Source organism: Caretta caretta, chromosome 19 (assembly GCF_965140235.1).
Source record: "Caretta caretta isolate rCarCar2 chromosome 19, rCarCar1.hap1, whole genome shotgun sequence".
NCBI classification, from domain to species: domain Eukaryota; kingdom Metazoa; phylum Chordata; order Testudines; family Cheloniidae; genus Caretta; species Caretta caretta.
The window spans coordinates 20,080,408-20,103,332 of NC_134224.1; the positions used below are offsets into that span (position 1 = coordinate 20,080,408).

At 44.9% G+C, this 22,925-nt stretch overlaps 1 protein-coding gene across 5 annotated transcripts in view; it reads right to left on the minus strand.

Moving 5' to 3' along the window:
* Positions 1–22,925, minus strand: part of ZMPSTE24 (zinc metallopeptidase STE24) — a 118,583-nt gene that overhangs the window by 5,599 nt on the left and 90,059 nt on the right. For all 5 annotated transcript variants that reach the window (XM_075121377.1, XM_075121375.1, XM_048826050.2 and 2 more), the window contains 3 exons: positions 21,122–21,282; positions 18,895–18,999; positions 11,059–11,202 (listed from right to left, as the gene is read on the minus strand). In XM_075121377.1, coding sequence (XP_074977478.1) covers positions 11,059–11,202; positions 18,895–18,999; positions 21,122–21,282 — 410 coding nt within the window. The remainder of the gene's footprint in view (positions 1–11,058; positions 11,203–18,894; positions 19,000–21,121; positions 21,283–22,925) is intronic.

The following is a 22,925-nucleotide window of genomic DNA, read 5'->3' on the forward strand; positions in this document are numbered from 1 at the left end:
GATATCAATAAGGCCATGAGATGACTTTTTGAGCTCCTCAATTTCCAGACCCAGTTTCGTAGCAAACTGCTTCATTCAGAAGGTCCTGAAGGGCCCTGAAGTCATCCTGTGGAAGCAGGCTCGTGAGTCCCATGACAGCCTCATCTGGGGAGGATGAAGAGGCGGCTTGCAACGGAGGAGGCACTCCTTCCTTTTCCTCAACTATGTCTGCTGGAGCGACCTCCTGGATGTCGGTACTGGGGTCAATAGCGGAGTTGGGGTCCACTGCTGAGCAGGAAGGAGCGGTAGTCTGTCTCTCGGAAACCACCGAGTAGGAACAATGGGAGGGAGGGGCCCAATACTGGGGGAAACCCCCCGGGGTTCCAGTAAGGCTACTGCATCAGTCACTGACGTGCTGGTAGGGGGATTGGTACCAAAGTCTGGTGGCACATAAGCTGGTGGGCTTTGGCGCGTAAGGTTCCCCTTCGGACTCAGAAAAGGAGTCCTCTCAGAAACCACAGTGGAGCGGTAGCTTCTGCCTCCATGCAGTGCTGGGGTTCCAGAGACGGACTGGTGATTGGGATGCCAGGATCAGGGAAGGCTTGACCCTAGAGGGTGCCAGGTGCACAGTGCTGAGAAAGGAGCCCAGTGCTCCTTGTTCCCTCCCTTGCCTCCAGTCACAAGAGCTAGCAGGTGTTGCACTGGAGCTGACAGGACCGGTAGAGAAAGAAGATCTCTAGCTGCTTGGAAAGCCTCCGGGATTGATTCAACCATCAGATTGCTGACACCGTGGTAGCTTCCAGGTATCAGCAGAAGGTCCCGGACCAGACTCAATGCTCTATGCGGAGCTGACGGTGCCACTGTGGGCCCAAGAGTGGAAGAGTGGCCTGGCATGCGTCTCACTGTGCTGCCTTCTCCTCGCTTGTCTTTCTTCTTTATCGACAAGCGCCCTCTGTCAGTGTGCTGCTTCTTCTGCTTCTTCCTCGGCACCAGAGATGATGAACCATTCTGGGAAGAGCTCCGTCACTGAGGAGTGCTTCGCACCAATGCTGAAGTACTTGGTGCCAAATGGGAGCAGCTTGGCTCTGAGACTGGTCTGAGGGCAGCTTCTATGAGGATATCCTTCAGCCTAATGTCTCTGTCCTTTTCAGTGCAGGGTCTGAAGTCCTGGCAGATCTGGTACTTGTCCCTCACATGAGTTTCCCCCAAGCAATTTAAGAAGCGGGTCTCTCATGGGCTGAGGTTTGCCACAGGAGGCACAAGGTTTGAAGCCCAGGGACCACGGCATGCCCAGCCCCTGGGGCACAGTCGTCCCTTGACAACAGGAACTAACTATATACACTAACACTGATTACAAAAAACTATATACGCTAAACTATGATAACCGCCAATGAAACACAAGCATGTAGCTCCAGAGGGTGCTAGGGCTGCCCAACAGATACCAGTGAGGGAAACATCTCTGGCAACAGTGCACACGGCACACATACACTCTAACATGGAATGGACACGAACAAGCACTTGAAGAACAATCTCTTTGTGAAATGCCGTCTAGGGAAGGTGTGCGATGATGGCTCCTAACTCACTGGCTCTCCTGGCCGAAGCAATGCTCACTATGAATGGCCATCTTCATGGACAGTTAGGCTATTGTACAGGTTGCCATAGGTTCGAAGGGTAGACTGGTGAGCGTTGACAGGACAAGGTTAAGATTCCACTGAGGAATCATAGAATCATAGAATATCAGGGTTGGAAGGGACCCCAGAAGGTCTAGTCCAACCCCCTGCTCGAAGCAGGACCAATTCCCAGTTAAATCATCCCAGCCAGGGCTTTGTCAAGCCTGACCTTAAAAACCTCTAAGCAAGGAGATTCTACCACCTCCCTAGGTAACGCATTCTAGTGTTTCACCACCCTCTTAGTGAAAAAGTTTTTCCTAATATCCAATCTAAACCACCCCCACTGCAACTTGAGACCATTACTCCTCGTTCTGTCATCTGCTACCATTGAGAACAATCTAGAGCCATCCTCTTTGGAACCCCCTTTCAGGTAGTTGAAAGCAGCTATCAAATCCCCCCTCATTCTTCTCTTCTGCAGGCTAAACAATCCCAGCTCCCTCAGCCTCTCCTCATAAGTCATGTGTTCTAGACCCCTAATCATTTTTGTTGCCCTTTGCTGGACTCTCTCTCCAATTTATCCACATCCTTCTTGTAGTGTGGGGCCCAAAACTGGACACAGTACTCCAGATGAGGCCTCACCAATGTCGAATAGAGGGGAACGATCACGTCCCTCGATCTGCTCGCTATGCCCCTACTTAGGAGTAGGTTTAAGGGTCAGTGGGAAGGTTCCGATAAAGCCCTTCATAAATATATGAGTTGAGTGTGTAAAGATGGAACTCTTCTCCAGAGGGATGAAGGCACTAACTGCTGCTAGATGTACCTGCACTGAACTAAGAGCTAGACATATATTCTTCAAGGATAGGAGTGCCCATGGTACCTAGCAAACATTGGTGGAGTTGTGCCCAGTCCAGAAAGTGCCTCCATTTGGCTAGGTAGCAGGGTCTTTTCTACTTTGGTCAAGGGTTTCCTGAATGGGGGCAGAGCATGAACATTCTATTTCCAATGCCCATCCAAACATCAGACTGTGAGGTGAAGTGAGCGTGGGTTGGGGTGCTTGATTTTCCCCCAGTCCTTGGTTAGGAGATCAGGAAATGGGCAGATCCTGATAGATTCGTGGGTGGACATCATTAGAAGTTCAGTGAACCAGAACTGTCTGGGCCAGTAGGATGTTAGGAGAATGATGGTGGCTTTGTTGTGGCGTACTTTCCCTATGACTTGTGGGTGTAGGGGGATGGAAGCAAAGGTGTATCTGGGGCCATCCAAGAAGTAGGAGAGCATCACTCTGGGAGTCATGACCCATGGCTCCCCTGGAACAAGATATAGAAAGCTTTCTGTTTCTGTTTACCCCACTGTGTAAATATCACGGTTAGGACTGTGCATGAATCTGCCATTTGTGGTCTGTAGAGAAACTTCTGCTTCGTTTCCTGGAAGGGAGCTGTGAATATCCAGGAGGTAAGCAGCCTGTATCATGATGTGGTTCCTGACACACCAGTTCAAAAGTCTGACAGCTTAAAGGTAGAAGGGACAAGATCTTGCTCCTCCCTGTTTGTTTATATACACCACCGTGATGATATCGTCCAACATTATCTGTACATGGAGCAAGCGTATGAGGGGAAGGAAGGCCTTGCACCCTAGGCAGACTGCCCTCAGTTCCAGTAAGTTTATATGTAGCCTGGCCTCTTGTGGGGTTCAGGTACCCTAAGCAGGGTGGTAGTCCCGATGAGCACCCCACCCAATGAGAGAGGCATCTGTCACAGTGGTGATCCTGAGTGTGGGAGAGCTGAAAGAAGTCCCCACCATGACCTTTTCTGAGTTTGATCACCAAGCGAGGGAGGTGATAACGCTAAAGGGAACAATCACCTTGAAGTCAATGTGATCCCTGTTTGATTGGTAAATCAAGTGGAGCCAAGCTTGCAGACACCGTAAGTGGAGTCTGGCGAACTGCATCACAAAGGTGCATACGGCAATGTGGTCTACAGAAAGAGAGACCTGTGCACTGTGCATGGTGATGCAGGAAATCAGGTTCCTCATCGTGTAAAATCTGTCTGCCGGGAAGAATGCTCTTGCTCCTTTAAAATGTATTGTCCCTGTGGGTGACACTATGGACTTTTCTTCATTTATTCAAATGCATAGGGGTGCAAGAAGTTGCACAAGAAACCAGCCTAAGTCATCCAAGTATGGAAATACCGAATAGCCCTGGCGCCTCCTCTGGGCTGCTACCACAGTTAAAACATTCAAAAATACCCTTGGAGCTGTAGCAAGCCCAAAGGGGAGGACCCGAAATTGACACGGTTGTTGGCTAACTGTAAAATGCAGGAAGTTTCTGTGTGATGAGTGAATATACACATGGAAATACACATCCTTCATGTCTAGAGATGCAAAGAACCACATCCCTTCCTGAAGAAAGGGGATTATAGATGATAATGTAATCGTCTGGAATTTCAGCTTTGGGATAAAGATGTTGAGTTGCCAGATATCCAGGATAGGTCTCCCTCCTCTGACTTTTTTTGGAATTAGGGAATATGTGGATATAACCCTCTCCCTTGATACTAAGGTGGGATGCACTCTATCGCCGCTTGATGTAAGAGGGAATATGCCTCCCTTTAAAGAATCAACTCTTGAGAGTGGTCCCTGAAGGGGATTTGTGAGAAGGGAAGGAGAGAAACTCTGTGGAGTATCACTAATGGATAATCTCCAGGACTCAAGTGTCTATGGTGATCTTGTTCCAGTTGTGGGCGAATTGTATAAGACAGCCCCTAACGGTGACAGGAGAAAAAGTGGGTGGTATCTGTGGTGGTACACAGGCCCTGACCTGTATGTCAAAAATGGCCCTTGGCCAGCAGTTGGGAGTGATTGGAGCCTATGGCAGTAGAGGGAGCAAAGAAACGGGGCCTCTCAATCCTCTGGTGCAGAGGCTGAGCTGGACGCTGGTAATAGGGTGTATGAAAAGGTGTTGACCTCAGTCTAAAGGGCTGCCTCTAGTGTTTCTTCCTGGGGGCTGTAGTGTAAATCCAGAGGGAATACAGAGTAGATCTTTAGTCCTTTAGTAAGTGCAGGGAGTTGTCTTATTAAAAAGGTTGGATTCACTGAAGTGGAGATCTTGCATGGTGTTTAGGACCTCTCTAGGAAACCCTGATGACTGTAACCGCAAGTCCCTCCTCATGACTAGTCCTGTGGCCAAAGTTCTGTACACTGTGTCTGTAGAATCTACTGTAGCCTGAAGGGCCACCTTTGCTTTCATCCAAAAGAGACTGAAACTGGACTCAGTCTTCCATGGGAAGTTTATCTTGGAAGTCCGCATGCCTGGAGTAGTTATTAAATGTCGTATTTTGCTAACAAAGCGTGGCAGTTAACAGTATAAAACTGCAGACCTGCATAGATCTTCCTTCCCAGGAGATCTATTACTGGGGTGGATTTCTGGTAGTATGATTGAGCTCCTTCTGTGGCCGCCAACGAGTTTGGGGTAGGATGGGAAAATAAAAAGACAGCTCCTTTGACAGGAACAAAGTATTATCTCTTGGCCCTTTTCAGTGTAAGGGCACAGGATGCTAGTGTGTGCCATGTTGCTCTGGCTTCCTCTAGTATAGCCTCATTAAATGGAAGGGCCACCTTATTCAGTCCCTGCAGTTGCAAGATGTTCAGGAGCCAGTGCTGAGGATTCTGAACCTCTTCTAATGGAATCTGTAGATTGTTTGCGACTCTCTGTAACAGCGCCTGGTACTGTCGGTAGTCGTCTGACGGAGAAGGCGATGAAGGAGTGACTGCATTGTCCAGAGATGATGAAGAAGCCTCTGTTGGAACCATTGCTGGTTCTTCCTCCTTGTTCACCAACAGAACCAGTTGGTGAGAGGAAGAGGAGTGGTACGACTCCTGAGAAGGCCCCAGATGCCTGCCATATCAGGCCAGAAGGAGGGACCCATCAGTTGTGGGGGACCCAAAGGGAATGAGTACAAGCGGTCACTACAGAGGGTCATAGCTGGAGGGATGGTGAGCATAGCTTCTCAACCGGTACAGTAACTCCTCGCTTTACATTGTAGTTATATTCCTGAAAAAATGCTACTTTAAGCAAAACAATGTTAAGTAAATCCAATTTCCCCATAAAAGTTAATGTAAATGGGGGGTTAGGTTCCAGGGAATTTTTTTTGCCAGACAAAAGGCTATATATTTTTTATTTTATATACATATATATATATATACATACACACACATACACTCACTCACACACACATATACACAGTATAAGTTTTAAACAAACAATTTAATACTGTACACAGCAGTGACGATTGTGAAGATTGGTTGAGGTGGTGAAGTCAGAAGGTGGAAGAGGGTGGGATATTTCCCAGGGAATGCCTTACTGCTAAATGATAACCTAGCACTCGGCTAAGCCCTCAAGGGTTAACACATTGTTGTTAATGTAGCCTCATACTCTACAAGGCAGCATGAATGGAGGGAGGAGAGACAGCATGGCAGAGAGAGAGAGAGAGAGAGATGCACACGGCCCCTTTAAGTATGCGGACACCGGTCTAAGTATACTGGCTTTTTAAGTAGATCAGCAAGTTGAGTCAGCAGCTGCTGCCAGCAAGCTTCCTCCATCCTGAGTCCTGTCGTGTCAGTCAGTCCCCATTCTATGGAGATGGGGTACAGGAGTGGGAGGAGAGGGACATCCTGACATTAGCACCCCTCTTCCCACCCCGCCCCCCGGCACAGCAAGCAGGAGGTTCCTGGGAGAAACTCCAAGGCAGAGGGCAAGAGCAGCATATGGCAGTGGGGGGAAGGACAGCTGAACTGCCTGGCAATTGATAGCCTGCTGGGCAGCTGTTGCACAGGGAACTTAGGGGAGCGGGGAGCTGATGGGGGGCTGCTGGTCCACCCTGGTTCCAAGCCCCTACCAGCTAGTTCCAACGGGCTGCTCTTTCTGCAAGCAGTGGACGAAGCAGGCAGCTGCCAAACTACGTTATAAGGGAGCATTCCGCAAATGTAACAATGTTAACCGGGACAACTTTAAAGTGAGGAGTTACCGTAGTTGGGAATCCTGTAGGTCCATGGAGATACTGGTACAGCTATCTCCTCTGATTCAGAGGACTGTTCCATCAGTAGTGGCAGTCCCATTGATACTGGGGCACTCCTGCCTAATGGCTGGAGATGCAACTGCTCCTCGGACATTGGTATAGATTCCTCTTCTGGAGTAAAGACCTCCCTCAGGAGGACAGGGTCAGAAAGGAGTGGAGACTGGGGATAGGGGAGGAATACATCCTCTGATGTTAAGTAAGTCTCTGAACAGCGTGGGGTCCAAGAAGTTCCAGCAGCGATGCCTGAAGGACCCAACTCATCTGTTGTATAAGTAGGGGCATAGCGAGCAGATCGAGGGACGTGATCGTTCCCCTCTATTCGACATTGGTGAGTCCTCATCTGGAGTACTGTGTCCAGTTTTGGGCCCCACACTTCAAGAAGGATGTGGATAAATTGGAGAGAGTCCAGCGAAGGGCAACAAAAATGATTAGGGGTCTGGAACACATGACTTATGAGGAGAGGCTGAGGGAGCTGGGATTGTTTAGCCTGCAGAAGAGAAGAATGAGGGGGGATTTGATAGCTGCTTTCAACTACCTGAAAGGGGGTTCCAAAGAGGATGGCTCTACACTGTTCTCAATGGTATCAGATGACAGAACGAGGAGTAATGGTCTCAAGCTGCAGTGGGGGAGGTTTAGATTGGATATTAGGAAAAACTTTTTCACTAAGAGGGTGGTGAAACACTGGAATGCGTTACCTAGGGAGGTGGTAGAATCTCCTTCCTTAGAGGTTTTTAAGGTCAGGCTTGACAAAGCCCTGGCTGGGATGATTTAACTGGGAATTGGTCCTGCTTCGAGCAGGGGGTTGGACTAGATGATGACCTTCTGGGGTCCCTTCCAACCCTTATATTCTATGATTCTATGCAGTTGAACGATCATTAGATAAACAAGATGGTGTCGATGACAGGTCTGGATCGGCACTCGTAGATGGAACTGGCAAGCATTTGTGCTTATGCTTCAGTATCACAGTCACCATGAGAACAAGGTGGATCTCTCCTTTTGCATGCCTTGCCCTCTAACCAGGGGGTATTTGGCAGAGGCAGTTCCATGGGTTCTGAGCACAATGTCTTACCTGACTTGGACCAGCTCAGGGAAGGATTGTGTTTCGTATGGACAGTCCACTGTGGGGATCTATTCTTGTGCTCATCAGAGTGTCTTCTACTCTCAAGGGGAGCCCTGGAGGAAGAGTCCTGAGGCTTCAGCATTAGAGGCTCTGCTCCAAGGCACATGCTTGGTCAGTTAAGACCAATGGGCAGGGAGGTCTTGCTGGGCCGGATCAGAGTGGGGCTTCATAGCCTCCTCCATCAGGTACTTTCTTAGGTGAAAAAAGAAAAGGAGTACTTGTGGCACCTTAGAGACTAACAAATTTATTTGAGCATAAGCTTTTGTGAGTTACAGCTCACGGCATCCGATGAAGTGAGCTCTAGCTCACGAAAGCTTATGCTCAAATAAATCTGTTAGTCTCTAAGGTGCCACAAGTACTCCTTTTCTTTTTGCGAATACAGACTAACATGGCTGCTACTCTGAAACCTTTCTTAGGTGAAGCTCCTAGACTTCTCGAGTTCTGGGTGGAAAGGCTCAAGACATACTGCACTTAGCAAAGTTGTACGTCTCACCCAGACAGTACAAGCACCGTTGATGTTCATCACAGATGGAGAAGAAACAAGGGCAGGAGATGCAATTCTTGAATTTCCCTCAACCAGGGGAGGAAAAACGACACTATAGTAACTACAAATTTAAACTGCTAAGCTAAGAGATAAAACTATTTACAAATACTTTCTACTTTACAGGTTATGCACAGAATGGAGGAGGACATGTTTCTGACTCAGGCCATGTGGCAGTAAGAAGGAATTAGAGAGGCATCAATCCGCACTGCCTCTTACACCCTCAGTTAAGAGCATGAGGGGAGCTACTGTGCATGTGTGGGTCAACGGACACTGATTCTGAAGAATTTCTGGATTTGTGTGCATGGTGTGCATGCACACCCACATGTGGAATACACATAGGTACCATGACTCAAAGTACTTACTTTGGGGGTAAAGTCTGGACTGATACAAAGAACAGCACAATATATTGCGATTTCAGAGAAAAGTTGCCCACTTCAGACACTACATGCAGAAGTTATAGCCATCATAAAGGCTACTTTGACACAAAGAAAGTGCAAAATCAGTGACAAAGGTCTGACTAGTAGTATGGCAATTGTATCTATGATGAGGTTTCACTGTGTCGCTCAGCATTTCCTGAAGATTAATCAGAGATGACTTTCTCAGAAAGCACTTGGAATGAAGAAGAAAAATTCACTTATGCTCCTATTATCAAAAAGAGATTGCTGAAGGCTGTTCCTGGAAAGCAGTTTCAAGTGTACGGCCAGCCGTTCTTCCAGCCATTCTAATGCAAGGATTTTTGCCAATTTTGGGTTGATGTTTTTTGCACTGTACCCAGTCACTGAATTTAAACCAGTTTTTGGCATATTCTGCATGAAGAGATATTTTGGATGCCTGCAGGGTCTCAGCTACTTTCATGGATTTGCCTGTTTCAGGACAGCTAGTTCACAGCGAAGAGGTGAGATGAACAGAGAAAAGGATATTAACACCCTCTTTGCAAGTACCTAGCTGGGGAACAAATATTTGATAATGGACTCTTAGCTAGCAGACAAACGCATAACATGATTGCACTGGGAGCTCATGTTCAGTTGATTATCCACCATAACCCCCAAAGCTTTTTCAGAGTCACTGTTTGGGCAAAGCCTACATTCTTTGTTCTGAGATGAATATATTTACATGCCGTTGGAATCTATATATATATTTTGATTATATTTACTGTTAGAAAAAACTCCTCCACCATTTCCAACCCCATGAACCTGGCTGCCTTTCCAAATACAGTTTGTGATCCAGAGGCCACTCTCACTAACATTACATAATATAAACACTGATATTCTTAAGGTCATTTTAATGCAAAGTGGGAGCTGAAAGTAGCAAGAGAAGTCAGTAGGGCTTGTGGGGGTGGAGGAAAGAGGCAATTTAAAACTTCACTGCCCTATTGCCTTTCCCCCCACACTAGGGGAGAGACAGGCCAAGGGGATAGTAGGAAGTGAGGCAGGAATGTAGGGAGTTACAAGTTCTGACTGCTTTTGCAGCTATTGTATCTTACTTCATTCTGGTGTCTGCAAATACAGTACTCTACAGAGAAATGACCGTGCAACAAATAAATATCTCCAACAGCCAGAGATGGGACACTAGAAGGGGAGAGCTCTGAGTTACTCCTAGGTATCTGGTTGGTGGGTCTTGCCCGCATGCTCAGGGTCTAACTGACGGACAGATTTGGGGTCAGGAGGGAATTTTCCCCTAGTTAGATTGGAAGAGACTCTGGAGCGTTTTCACCTTCTTCTGCAGCATGGGTCACTTACTGATTTGAACTATCGTAAATGGTGGATTCTGTAACATGAAGTCTTTAAATCAAGATTTGAGGACTTCACTAACTCAGCCAGAGGTTATGGGCCTACCAGAGGAGTGGGTGGGTGAGGTTCTGTGGCCAAAATGTGCAGGTCAGAGTATATGATCATGATGGTCCCTTCTGGCCTTAAAGTCTAAACAGAAAACAACATAACTCATTGAGCTGTAAGTAAAAATTGAGAGAGAAAAAAACAACGGATGGGACAAACAAAAAGCAAACCAGCAGCCATTTTACCAGAGAACATTTTCTTGCAACAGCCCTCAAATTTCAGAAAACAAAATCAGTAAAACTGCATTTCTGTACTGATTGTCACAGGAGTCATAGATTCCATGACTTTCAATTTAAAAAAATAACCCTGGCTTGACGTTTTGTGGGTGTGTGTGGCTAGATGGATGCAACAGTAACAGCTAGACCTACACAGCTACCAAGTGAGAGACTGGGATGCAGGGGAAACTAACACAGCAGGAACTCTTTAAAGCACTAGTGCTTTGTCAGGTAGTCCTGGGATTGAGTCAGGAATGGAGTAGGTGCTGCAAGGCTCCAATGATGGGCACAAGCAAATTTAGCAATTTTAAAATAGTCTTAACTATTAATTAAATGTGAAATCATTGTAAATTATTTTTACTGAAAATAAAAACAGGCTATTTTGAAAAATGCAACCTGTGCATTGGGATTTTTACTAAAAATTCATGATTTTCCTTTTTTCACTTTGACCAGCGGGATAGCTTATTTATTATTTGCATTGCAGTAGTGCTTTACACACTGCAGTCAGAGATTGTGAGGCTTATTGCAGTTTACCATGACAAATCACTAACCTGAATAAATCAAAGAGAAATAAACTAGTCATCAGAAACCTCAAACTATTCCCTGAAATAACAACAAATTAGCAAACAGTATGATATTCAAATGTATATCTTTTTAAGAGGCCATTTCACAAAGCTAACTTTTACCTCATTATAAGGTGAAAAAATGAATTGGAAAATAATCATCAGTCCTATCAGGGTGGGCTGAGTCTCATAGAAACCAAATGCAGCGAAGAGTTCTTTCTGACCAATTAATACTGCAAACAAAAAGAAGCAGAGGAAGGAGTTCATCTAGAAAGAGAGGAAACAAAATATTCCCATTAATATGACCCTTTCAGCTATCTACAAGATTATTGCTTAAATGCTTATTACAGAGGTGCTCAAAAGCAGGGGTTCTGCTGAAAAAACTGATCATGTAATTAAACACTGTATCATAATGCATATGCACGGGGGCCCAAATTAAGGGTTCACAGGCAACTTAGTTCTGACATTTCCTAACTTTCAAGTACCTGACTTTGCAACCTTAATAATGTTCTTTTAATGTAGTTTTCTGTGTGTAATTATGAATAAAGTCTGTCCATTATCCCTCTCTGCCAACGACTAGGCTGGCTTTATACAGACAGGATGGTAATATACAGACACAGGCAGTTCCTGTGAAAATTTCTAAAGCAGGATTCTGTGGCAACTTTACAGATCTGTTCAGAGTAAGTGTTATGTGTGTAATGGGCAGCATGCCAGAAGGCACAGAGATGTTTGCATGAAAAATTGAGAGTGCAGAATAGGTGAGGGGCTTGTTATAAGAAAGAGTGGAGAAGACGTAGGGAGGGACAGATTTGTGAAGGTTCTTGAAGAGCAGGTCAAGAAGTTTGAACTTAATGCAGTGAAATGGGAGAACCAGTGGACAGATTGAAAGAGGGAGGTGATACAGTCCAAGCAATGGTCCGACAGGATGATCTTAGCAGCCGAATTTGGGCAGGTACGGAGCAACATGGATGTTAAAGTGTGACATTCTATACCTTGGGGGAGTGTCCTGTAACTCCCATATTCCTCATTTATATATAATTGTGATCTTGCATATAAAGCATGCCATGTAAGATATCAGGGGAAAGGTTATGATCTGGTGAAAGTCACTGTTCTATCTAAATATGTATATCATTAGTGCATATGAAGTTATGAGATTGTGTTGTATGGTTGTCAGTAAAACATGCTGTAAGTTGGGGAATCGGCCAGATACTAGCTCCCCAGAGACAACAGCAAGGAATGTAACCAATGCCCGGGCGGGTGCCACAAACAACCATCAATAGCCATAGTCCAGCAAGGGAGTTACAATTCAATGATTCATCTGCATAAGACCACACCAGGGGAATTGCTCAACCTTGCTTGGGGACTCAGCAATGCCTACCAGACATGCCTGGACTTTTGTTCTCCAAGCACATGGGATGGAGGGTATAAAACAGAACACAGTGGCCCTGTGCTGGGTCTTTCTTCTTCCCCCATCTATGCTTCAAGCAACAAGGACACTGAGAAAACTGAAGAGTCTGACAGTGGAGACTGGCCCAAGTTTAAGGACTGTATATTAAGGACTGCAATATCCAATGGGGTGAGAAAAACTGCCTAATCTAGATCGGGGTAGGCAACGTATGGCACGTGGGCCAAAGGCGGCGGGTGAGCTGATTTTAAGTGGCACTCACACTGCCTGGGTCCTGGCCACCAGTCCGGGGGGCTCTGCATTTTAATTTAATTTTATATGAAGCTTCTTAAACATTTTAAAAATCTTCTTACATACAACAATAGTTTAGTTATATATTATAGACTTATAGAAAGAGACCTTCTAAAAACGTTAAAATGTATTACTGGCATGGGAAACCTTAAATTAGAGTTAATAAATGAAGACTCGGCACACCACTTCTGAAAGGCTGCCGACCCCTGATCTAGATGCAAGAATGCAAGAAGCCTGGGAAACAAGCAGGGAGAACTGGAAGTCCTGGCACAGTCAAGGAATTATGATGTGATTGCAATAACAGAGACTTGGTGGGATAACTCACATGACCGGAGTACTGTCATGGATGGATATAAACTGTTCAGGAAGGACAGGCAGGGCAGAAAAGGTGGGAGAGTTGCACTGTACGTAAGAGAGCAGTATGACTGCTCAGAGCTCCGGTATGAAACTGCAGAAAAACCTGAGAGTCTCTGGATTAAGTTTAGAAGTGTGAGCAACAAGGGTGATGTCTGCTATAGACCACCGGACCAGGGGGATGAGGAGGACAAGGCTTTCTTCCGGCAACTACGGAAGTTACTAGATCACAAGCCCTGGTTCTCATGGGAGACTTCAATCACCCTGATATCTGCTGGAAGAACAATACAGCGGTGCACAGACAATCCAAGAAGTTTTTGGAAAGTGTAGAGGACAATTTCCTGGTGCAAGTCCTGGAGGAACCAACTAGGGGCAGAGCTCCTCTTGACCTGCTGATCACAAACTGGGAAGAATTAGTAGGGAAAGCAAAAGTAGAGGGGAACCTGGGAGGCAGTGACCACGAGATGGTCGAGTTCAGGATCCTGACATAAGGAAGAAAGGAGAGCAGTCGAATACGGACCCTGGACGTCAGAAAAGCAGACTTTGACTCCCACAGGGAACTGATGGACAGGATCCCCTGGGAGAATAACATGAGGGGGAAAGGAGTCCAGGAGAGCTGGCTGTATTTTAAAGAATCCTTATTGAGGTTACAGGAACAAACCATCCGATGTGTAGAAAGAATAGTAAATATGGTAGGTGACCAGCTTGGCTTAACAGTGAAATCCTTGCTAATTTTAAATACAAAAAAGAAGCTTACAAGAAGTGGAAGGTTGGACAAATGACCAGCGAGGAGTATAAAAATATTGGTTAGGCATGCAGGAGTGAAATCAGGAAGGCCAAATCACACCTGGAGTTACAGCTACCAAGAGATGTTAAGAGTAACAAGAAGGGTTTCTTCAGGTATGTTGACAGGTTTCAGAGTAGCAGCCGTGTTAGCCTGTATCCGTAAAAAGAAAGGGAGTACTTGTGGCACCTTAGAGACTAACAAATTTATTAGAGCATAAGCTTTTGTGAGCTACAGCTGTTAGTCTCTAAGGTGCCACAAGTACTCCTTTTCTTTTCAGGTATGTTAGCAACAAGAAGAAAGTCAAGGAAAGTGTGGGCCCCTTACTGAATGAGGGAGGCAACCTAGTGACAGAGGATGTGGAAAAAGCTAAGGTACTCAATGCTTTTTTTGCCTGTCTTCACGAACAAGGTCAGCTCCCAGACTACTGCACTGGGCAGCACAGCATGGGGAGGAGACGACCAGCCTTCTGTGGAGAAAGAAGTGGTTCGGGACTATTTAGAAAAGCTGGACGAGCACAAGTCCATGGGGCCGGACGCACTGCATCTGAGAGTGCTAAAGGAGTTGGCGGATGTGATTGCAGAGCCATTGACCATTATCTTTGAAAACTCATGGCAATCGGGGAAGGTCCCGAACGACTGGAAAACGGCTAATGGAGTGCCCATCTTTAAAAAAGGGAAGGTGGAGGATCCAGGGAACTACAGGCCAGTCAACCTCACCTCAATCCCTGGAAAAATCATGCAGCAGGTTCTCAAGGAATCAATTCTGAAGCACTTAGAGGAGAGGAAAGTGATCAGGAACAGCCAGCGTGGATTCACCAAGGGCAAGTCATGCCTGACTAATCTAATTGCCTTCTATGATGAGATAACTAGCTCTGTGGATGAGGGGAAAGCACTGGACGTGTTATTCCTTGACTTTAGCAAAGCTTTTGATACTGTCTCGCACAATATTCTTGCCAGCAAGTTAAAGAAGTATGGGCTGGATGAATGGACTATAAGGTGGATAGAAAGCTGGCTAGATCGTCAGGCTCAACGGGCAGTGATCAATGGCTCCATGTCTAGTTGGCAGCCGGTATCAAGCGGAGTGCCTCAATGGTCGGTCCTGGGGCCGGTTTTGTTCAATATCTTCATTAATGATCTAGAAGATGGCGTGGACTGCACCCTCAGCAAGTTTGCAGATGACACTAAACTGGGAGGAGTGGTAGAATCATAGAATCATAGAATATCAGGGTTGGAAGGGACCCCAGAAGGTCATCTAATCCAACACCCTGCTTGAAGCACGACCAATTCCCAGTTAAATCATCCCAGCCAGGGCTTTGTCAAGCCTGACCTTAAAAACCTCTAAGCAAGGAGATTCTACCACCTCCCTAGGTAACGCATTCCAGTGTTTCACTACCCTCTTAGTGAAAAAGTTTTTCCTAATATCCAATCTAAACCTCCCCCACTGCAACTTGAGACCATTACTCCTCGTTCTGTCATCTGCTACCATTGAGAACAGTCTAGAGCCATCTTCTTTGGAACCCCCTTTCAGGTAGTTGAAAGCAGTTATCAAATCCCCCCCTCATTCTTCTCTTCTGCAGGCTAAACAATCCCAGCTCCCTCAGCCTCTCCTCATAACTCATGTGTTCCAGACCCCTAATCATTTTTGTTGCCCTTCGCTGGACTCTCTCCAATTTATCCACATCCTTCTTGTAGTGTGGGGCCCAAAACTGGACACAGTACTCCAGATGAGGCCTCACCAATGTCGAATAGAGATAAGGTAGATAAGCTGGAGGGTAGGAATATGATACAGAGGGACCTAGACAAATTAGAGGCCTGGGCCAAAAGAAATCTGATGAGGTTCAACAAAGACAAGTGCAGAGTCCTGCACTTAGGATGGAAGAATCCCATGCACTGCTACAGACTAGGGACCGAATGGCTAGGCAGCAGTTCTGCAGAAAAAGACCTAGGGGTTACAGTGGACAAGACGCTGGATATGAGTCAACAGTGTGCCCTTGTTGCTAAGAACGCTAACGGCATTTTAGGCTGTATAAGTAGGGGCATTGCCAGCAGATCGAGGGACGTGATCATTCCCCTCTATTCGACATTGGTGAGGCCTCATCCGGAGTACTGTGTCCAGTTTTGGGCCCCACACTACAAGAAGGATGTGGAAAAATTAAGAAAGCGTCCAGCAGAGGGCAACAAAAATGATTAGGGGACTAGAATACATGACTTATGAGGAGAGGCTGAGGGAACTGGGATTGTTTAGTCTACGGAAGAGAAGAATGAGGGGGGATTTGATAGCTGCTTTCAACTACCTGAAAGGGGGTTCCAAAGAGGATGGATCTAGACTGTCATCAGTGGTAGCAGATGACAGAACAAGGAGTAATGGTCTCAAGTTGCAGTGGGGGAGGTTTATGTTGGATATTAGGAAAAACTTTTCCGCTAGGAGGGTGGTGAAGCACTGGAATGCGTTACCTAGGGAGGTGGTGGAATCTCCTTCCTTTTGAGCTTTTTAAGGTCAGGCTTGTCAAAGCCCTGGCTGGGATGATTTAGTTGGAGATTGGTCCGGCTTTGAGCAGGGGGTTGGACTACATGACCTCCTGAGGTCCCTTCCAACCCTGATATTCTAGGATTCTATAGATGTTACCCAGTCTAATAGGGTTGAGAATTTAGACTGCATGCTTATATTTTCTTTTGGTAACTAGCTCTGACTTTTTGCCTGTCACTTATAATCACTTAATTTGTTTAACTGTTTATCTTTACCAGTGAGTTTGCCTGAAGAGCAGTGCAAGATGGCATATTCCTCAGGTACAAGGCTGGGAATTCAGGGCGGATTTGGCTGGTGCCTTTCCCTGTGCGATCCATGAGTGACTGTGGGACTGGGTGTGGGACTCCACATGCTGTTGTGCTGAGCGATATCAGAGCCTGGAGAGGTTTGCTGCTTGTCACTAGCAAGGCATTGTGAGAGATAGCCCAGACTGGAGAGATAAAGGAGCACAGCGATCCCACAGTCCCAGGCTGCACCCTGGGGATCCTGTTACATAAAGAAGCGAGAGAAAAAAGTTACAACAGTCAAGGTGGAGATGATGAGCACCTGGGTGACAGTTTTAGCTGTGTGGATAAAAATAAAATTCCTGAAAGGAAGAAATGGAGACTGATCCCAAGTGGCAACCTGACAGTGACATCTTAATGTGGAACATCTGCAGTGACCAAGATAAAAAAAGCAGCCAGTGTGCTGTCCCCTTGGATGGGACAGGAGACAATACCACAGAATGCTCAAAAACTGTCATTTAGACTGCCACGGAGAAAACATGATCAAATTTGATGGATTAAGGGATGATTCCCGAATGCTGGGAAGGGAACTCAGGATAGGGTTATTGCTGGGATCGTCAAAGATTTTTCCAGCACCAAGAGCGACTGAAGGAAAGAGATCGACACTGGTAATCAATAGCAGTTTAGAGCGGAATACTGGATATCTTCTATGGAGACAGAAAACTGTTGGAACTAGACAATGCTGGAGCACAGAGGAGATTCGGGGAATGTTTCTCTAGCTCTTGTGCATTGTCCAGACTGGTTTGCATGAGTTAATTGATTTTGTCAGACCTTGTAGCCGGACACGGCCCCGTCCATGGCTTGGTCTCTGCCAGGCAGGAGCAGCTCCTGCTCCATGGGGAGGAGGGGCAGCCCATGGCCCCTCCACATCTGCTTTTTTAAATGTGTCTGTGTAGACTTCCTGTTATGCCAGCTTCACCTTGCTCTTAAAGTGACGTTTGCAGTTTTCTGTCTGAACCACAAACAACAAAGGAAGTCCTCGCTGATGTGAGGGGCTTGCTTAAAGCTATACTACTAATTGTATTCATGCTTATGAATATGTAATCAATATGTAAGGAGTGAGTGAGCTAGTATGAGTGTAAGAAACCAATCTCAAGGCTTAAACCGAAATATTAGCGTGTAAGGATAATCAAGGTGCATATGGGACTGTATATAAACTTATGGCAGTAGTGGTCAGAGAGATGTAACCCACAACAGCAAAAACTCAGGACCAGACCAGAAGCAATAGAGCCCTCCCGCTAGGGTGACCAGATGTCCCGATTTTATAGGGACAGTCCCGATTTTTAGGATTTTTTTTTATATAGGCTCCTATTACCCCCCACCCCCGTCCCAATTTTTCACACTTGCCGTCTGGTCACCCTACCTCCTGCAGACACGAAGGGGACTCTTGTCGCCTAGTGGTTTGATCTCTGGGAAGCTGGAACCTGGCCAGTCTCAGTCACCTAAGATCAAAAGCAACACCAGTGTCTGCAGCCTGTCACCAGTATGCATGGAATGTGTGTGTGAGTATAACTGCGCAAATAAGGGAAGCAAGCAATAAATCAGCCCTCAGTACTACTTCAATTCAACCTTTGTTTGTGGTTATTCCTTGGCTGGTTCCAAGAAAGGGTAACAACCTCACCTCAGAATGTTGGGGGGCCCTTTCATTGCAGCCTCTCCAAAGAGTCACCTCATTTTGGGAACCTGGGGGAAGTGCTCTACTGCCCAAGTAGAAGGGAGTAGAGCACCCGTCTACTAGAGCATGATGGAAGATGCACCACACACACCCTTCTCAGGGAATCCAGAACTTCAAAAAGATGTATTCGAGGAACGATTTGGGGAACATGAGAGAAGCTGAGACTTTGGGGGGTAGGAGGATGTTTTGTAGGAAGAGGAGGACTAAAACGTTGGATGTTGTCCCCCTTTGTTTGGATTGTACTAAGGTGTGTGTTCCCTGAGGGTGTGACTGGATGTGCCGGGCAGAGGAGTTGCATGCAGGATGCAGAACCCTAGATGAGAACTGTAAACAGGCATTGATCCTGCTTCAGATTCAGAAAGAAGTAGGGGAGCCAGACAAATTAGACAGGAGTAAAGTGCTGACTTGGGCACTTGGCCATGGGTTTACAATACCGTCCCCAAATAGCTACGGAGATGCTAGTGTAGGACATTGGACACAAGGAAATCTGAATGGCCCAATGGATGCCACAGACCTCCCCTTCATTTGCTGGAGGCAGCATGATTGTGTGTGAATCATGGAGTGTGACAATTTTAGATTGTTGAACCTTGTAATTGAAAAAATGCTCCAGGAATACCATCAATATACTACTATTTACCTGGCTGATGACAATATTTTTGATCGTGTGACCTAGCTTCCAGTGACCCAGTTCATGGCCAAGCACTGCCAAAACTTCTTCATTTTTGCATCCTTGCTTCTTATTCTGTGCAAAACGAGAGAAAAATCTCAAACATCTCACATAATACGGTTAACCAATTTCCTGCCTGCTGATCTGTTTTTTCCAAACTCCACGGTATGCCAGCTCAGAAAGCAGTTATTTTCCTCTTTTAAGCAGAGGAATACAAGTAAAAACTAACCTCTTGTAATATTCTACCCTTTTTTATAGGAACTCACTCATAAGAGCTGAACTCGAGAAGCCATTTACTGTGCCTAATAACCATTAATGAAGCTACAAACTTTTGAACAATACTACATAATCTTACCTACCAGCAGATGGTCTGATCAACATAGAGACACTTTTATACTGAACTTTCATAATGTCTCTCCACTTATAACGGAACTGAATGAGTTAAATTAAAAATATAATGAATAACCATTGAGCTTTATCTGTTTGGTCTTATTTGCTATGTCTGGGGGGCCTTAATATACCTCTAAAATAAAAATTCTGGTCTCCAGGCAAGGAGACAACAAAACGAGTCATTGAAAACCAGGAGACATTATTTAAAAGGAAGCCAAACACACAGAGATAGTGCACTGCCCTACCCAGAGTGCTCAACAGAGGAGACAGAAGCAAAAAGAAAAGATTAAGGAAAATTCTTGTTCGGGTAAGAACATAAGAACAGCCATGCTGGGTCAGACCAAAGGTCCATCTAGCCCAGTATCCTGTCTTCTGACAGTGGCCAACGCCAGGGGCCCCAGAGGGAATGAACAGAATAGGTAATCATCAAGTGATCCATCCTCTGTCACCCACTACCAACTTCTGGCAAACAGAGGCTAGGGACACCTTCCCTGCCCATCCTAGCTAATAGCCATTGATGGATCTATCCTCCAAGAATTTTTCTAGTGAACAGAGAAAGGACTGTCTGCTGCTTGGAAGAAAACTCTGCTGAGCCAGCTACCTTCATAATGTGCTGGAAATGGCCCAACTTGATTATCATACACATTGTAAGGAGAGTGATCACTTTAGATAAGCTATTACCAGCAGGAGAGCGGGGTGGGGGGAGAAAAAACCTTTTGTAGTGGTAAACACCCATTTTTTCATGGTTTGTGTGTATAAAAAAATATTCTGTACTTTCCACAGTATGCATCCGATGAAGTGAGCTGTAGCTCACGAAAGCTTATGCTCAAATAAATTGGTTAGTCTCTAAGGTGCCACAAGTACTCCTTTTCTTTTTGCGAATACAGATTAACACGGCTGTTACTCTGAAACCTTCATAATGCTGAGGATGTCCTAGATTTTGTTTTGTCCTGTCCTCTCTCTGCTGGTAGGACACTGTCCAGACTGACATACAGGATGGTGGAGAAAGTTATTACTGTACAATCAGTCTTTGTAAAACAAATTTGCTTATTCTACTGAAGAACACATCATTTGGAGACATTTAAATGTGTTCTTCCAAACAGTTCAAGTCTGAACTATTTCCCCAAAACCTTTATAACTGGGGCAGACTGAAATCCACTTTTTTGGTTCAAGTGGGTTTTACAAATTCAGTTTGGTGGATTACATTTGCTATCCAGACTTTCTCAGGATGCAGACTTTGTTCTGCAGAAGAGGTCTGTTTCTCACCCCACAGCTGAAATATAACCAGGAGACCAGCCCTGTCCAACCCTGCCCCATGAAGGCTCTTCCTGAATTGAAGTCAGGAATCTTTTTGCCAGTCCCTCAAGACTGGATAGGAAAACATGCTGCTGACTGCCTGGAAAAGATTTTTGAATGGGGAGAGAAGTAAATTTATAAGGTCTCCAGCTGAAGACAGATACAGGTGAGGGATATATCAAGATCTAACGAGGCAAGAAATGGATAGGAAGGTAGAACCCAGAACTTCTAAGGTGGAAAGAGAGCCCAACAGAGCTCTCAAGAGGTTTTTAGGAACCTCTAGCCAAGATTCTTGAGCTCCTGATGTTGCACCCATCCACAGCCTTGGAAGGTGCATTTGTACCAGTGTCTCAGAGATTCTTTTGTAAATAAATCATGAAGTTTCAAATGCTTTCAAGGTTTTGTTCTTACAGTTTCACAATCCTACAACAGAATATGGAGAAGATGTAAGGGAGAATCTCGCTGAGGGATCAGGCAAACTACATGACAGGAGAACAAAAATGAAGCTCACTTTGACTTTGGACTTTGTGTCATCATCTTCACCATCTTCTCCCTCTGAGTGTTCTTTGTTCAGTGCACAGTAATCTTCCAGGAGGGTGTCAAACAACACTATCCGCTTATTCTTGAAGAAGCCATAGAAATAAGCATTGCTATGGGAGGAACGCTTGGAACCTAGTGGGGGTGAAAATTCACATTAAAAACATACGTCAAAGTACTTTGTGTGCATTATAATCTAACTGTGCAACCTTCTATTTAACAGTCTTTCAAGGGCATTTCCTTTCCACCATGAGATCAGTAGGCATTGATTCATGGCAAAATGCATTAAATCTCAGGTTGAAGCATATTTTTAGACACCCTGTTAGATTTGTTTAATCTATTACTGTACTACATACATACTGTAGGGATAGATTTCTTTATCTGCAAAACCTATTATAGAGGCACTGAATACAACACCACAGTTAAGGCTGTGTTCAGAAAAGGACATAAAATATGGCATAAAATTTTCTCAGTAAGAAAACAGCCTTTAAATGTGGAATTTTATATAGTTTTAGCTTAGCACTATACAAAAACCAATGCATCACATTCAATGGATTTAAAAATAGCTAGCTGATATATCTCAAAAAGTAATAGCATATGGGGAATAGTCATGCAATGGGTACATTTCTATTGGGGTCTTACAAGGATGTGTTCTTGGTCCACTTCTATTTGAAAACTTTATCAATGATAGGGAAGAAAATATAAATTCCTTGCCAGAAAAGTTTGCAGATGACAAAAATTGGTGGAGTGGTAAACAATAAGAACGAGTCAGTTCTACACAGCAACGTGGATTGAATTAGTACAGGTTAATGTAAGTCACACATCTAGGAACCAAGAAGTTAGGTCACACTTTTAGGATGGAAGACTATCCTGAAATGCAGAGACTCTAAAAAGGACTTAGGGGCCATAGTGGAAACCAACTGAATGTGAGCTCCCAGTGAAACATGATGGTTAACGGCATATCTGACAGTTGGATATATGAGAGTTGAACACTGAGCTAAAAAATATCAAGCTGTTATTACCACTGCATACAGAATTAGTGAGACTGTTACTGGAATATTGTGGCCCATTATAGTGTCCACAGAAGCTACAAGAATGATCGAAGGTCTAGAAAACATGCTTTACAGTGAGAGCCTAAAGAAGCTCAATCTATTTAGCTTATTTATTTAAAAAAAAAAAAACATTAAGAGGTACCACGCATAGGAAGAGGATTTCTGATTGTAAAGCTTGCTTGTCTAGCAAGCATAACACGATCCAAAGGCTGGAAGCAATAGCTAGATAAATTCAATCTAAAAATAAGTCATACATTTTTAATGGTGAGAGTAATCAAACACTGGAACAATTTATCAAAGGATGTGGTAGATTCTTAATCACTTGGAGTCTTTAATCACAACTGGATATCTAAAAAATAAGCACTACCTCAACCGGAAGTTATAGGCTGTGCGCAGGGATCACTGGGTGAAATTCTCAGGCATATGTAATGCAGGAGAACAGACAAAATCATCATCAGAGTTCTTTCTTGGCCTTAAAAATCTATGAATTATGCCCCTCGAATTTTATATAGTTTTTGTTTAGCTCTGTGTAAGAAATATATCTCTTGTTAAAATTTGTCAGGAGAGTTTCTCATGTTTGATTGTTGGTGTGTATTTAAAACATTATAATCTATTTTACAAAAAAACTGGCAGAGGGAAATCTTGAGTAGATTAGGTACAGATACTTCTGAAAGGAAATATTTATGTATAAAAGACAGTTATAAAGCAAACTCCTGAACAGTGAAC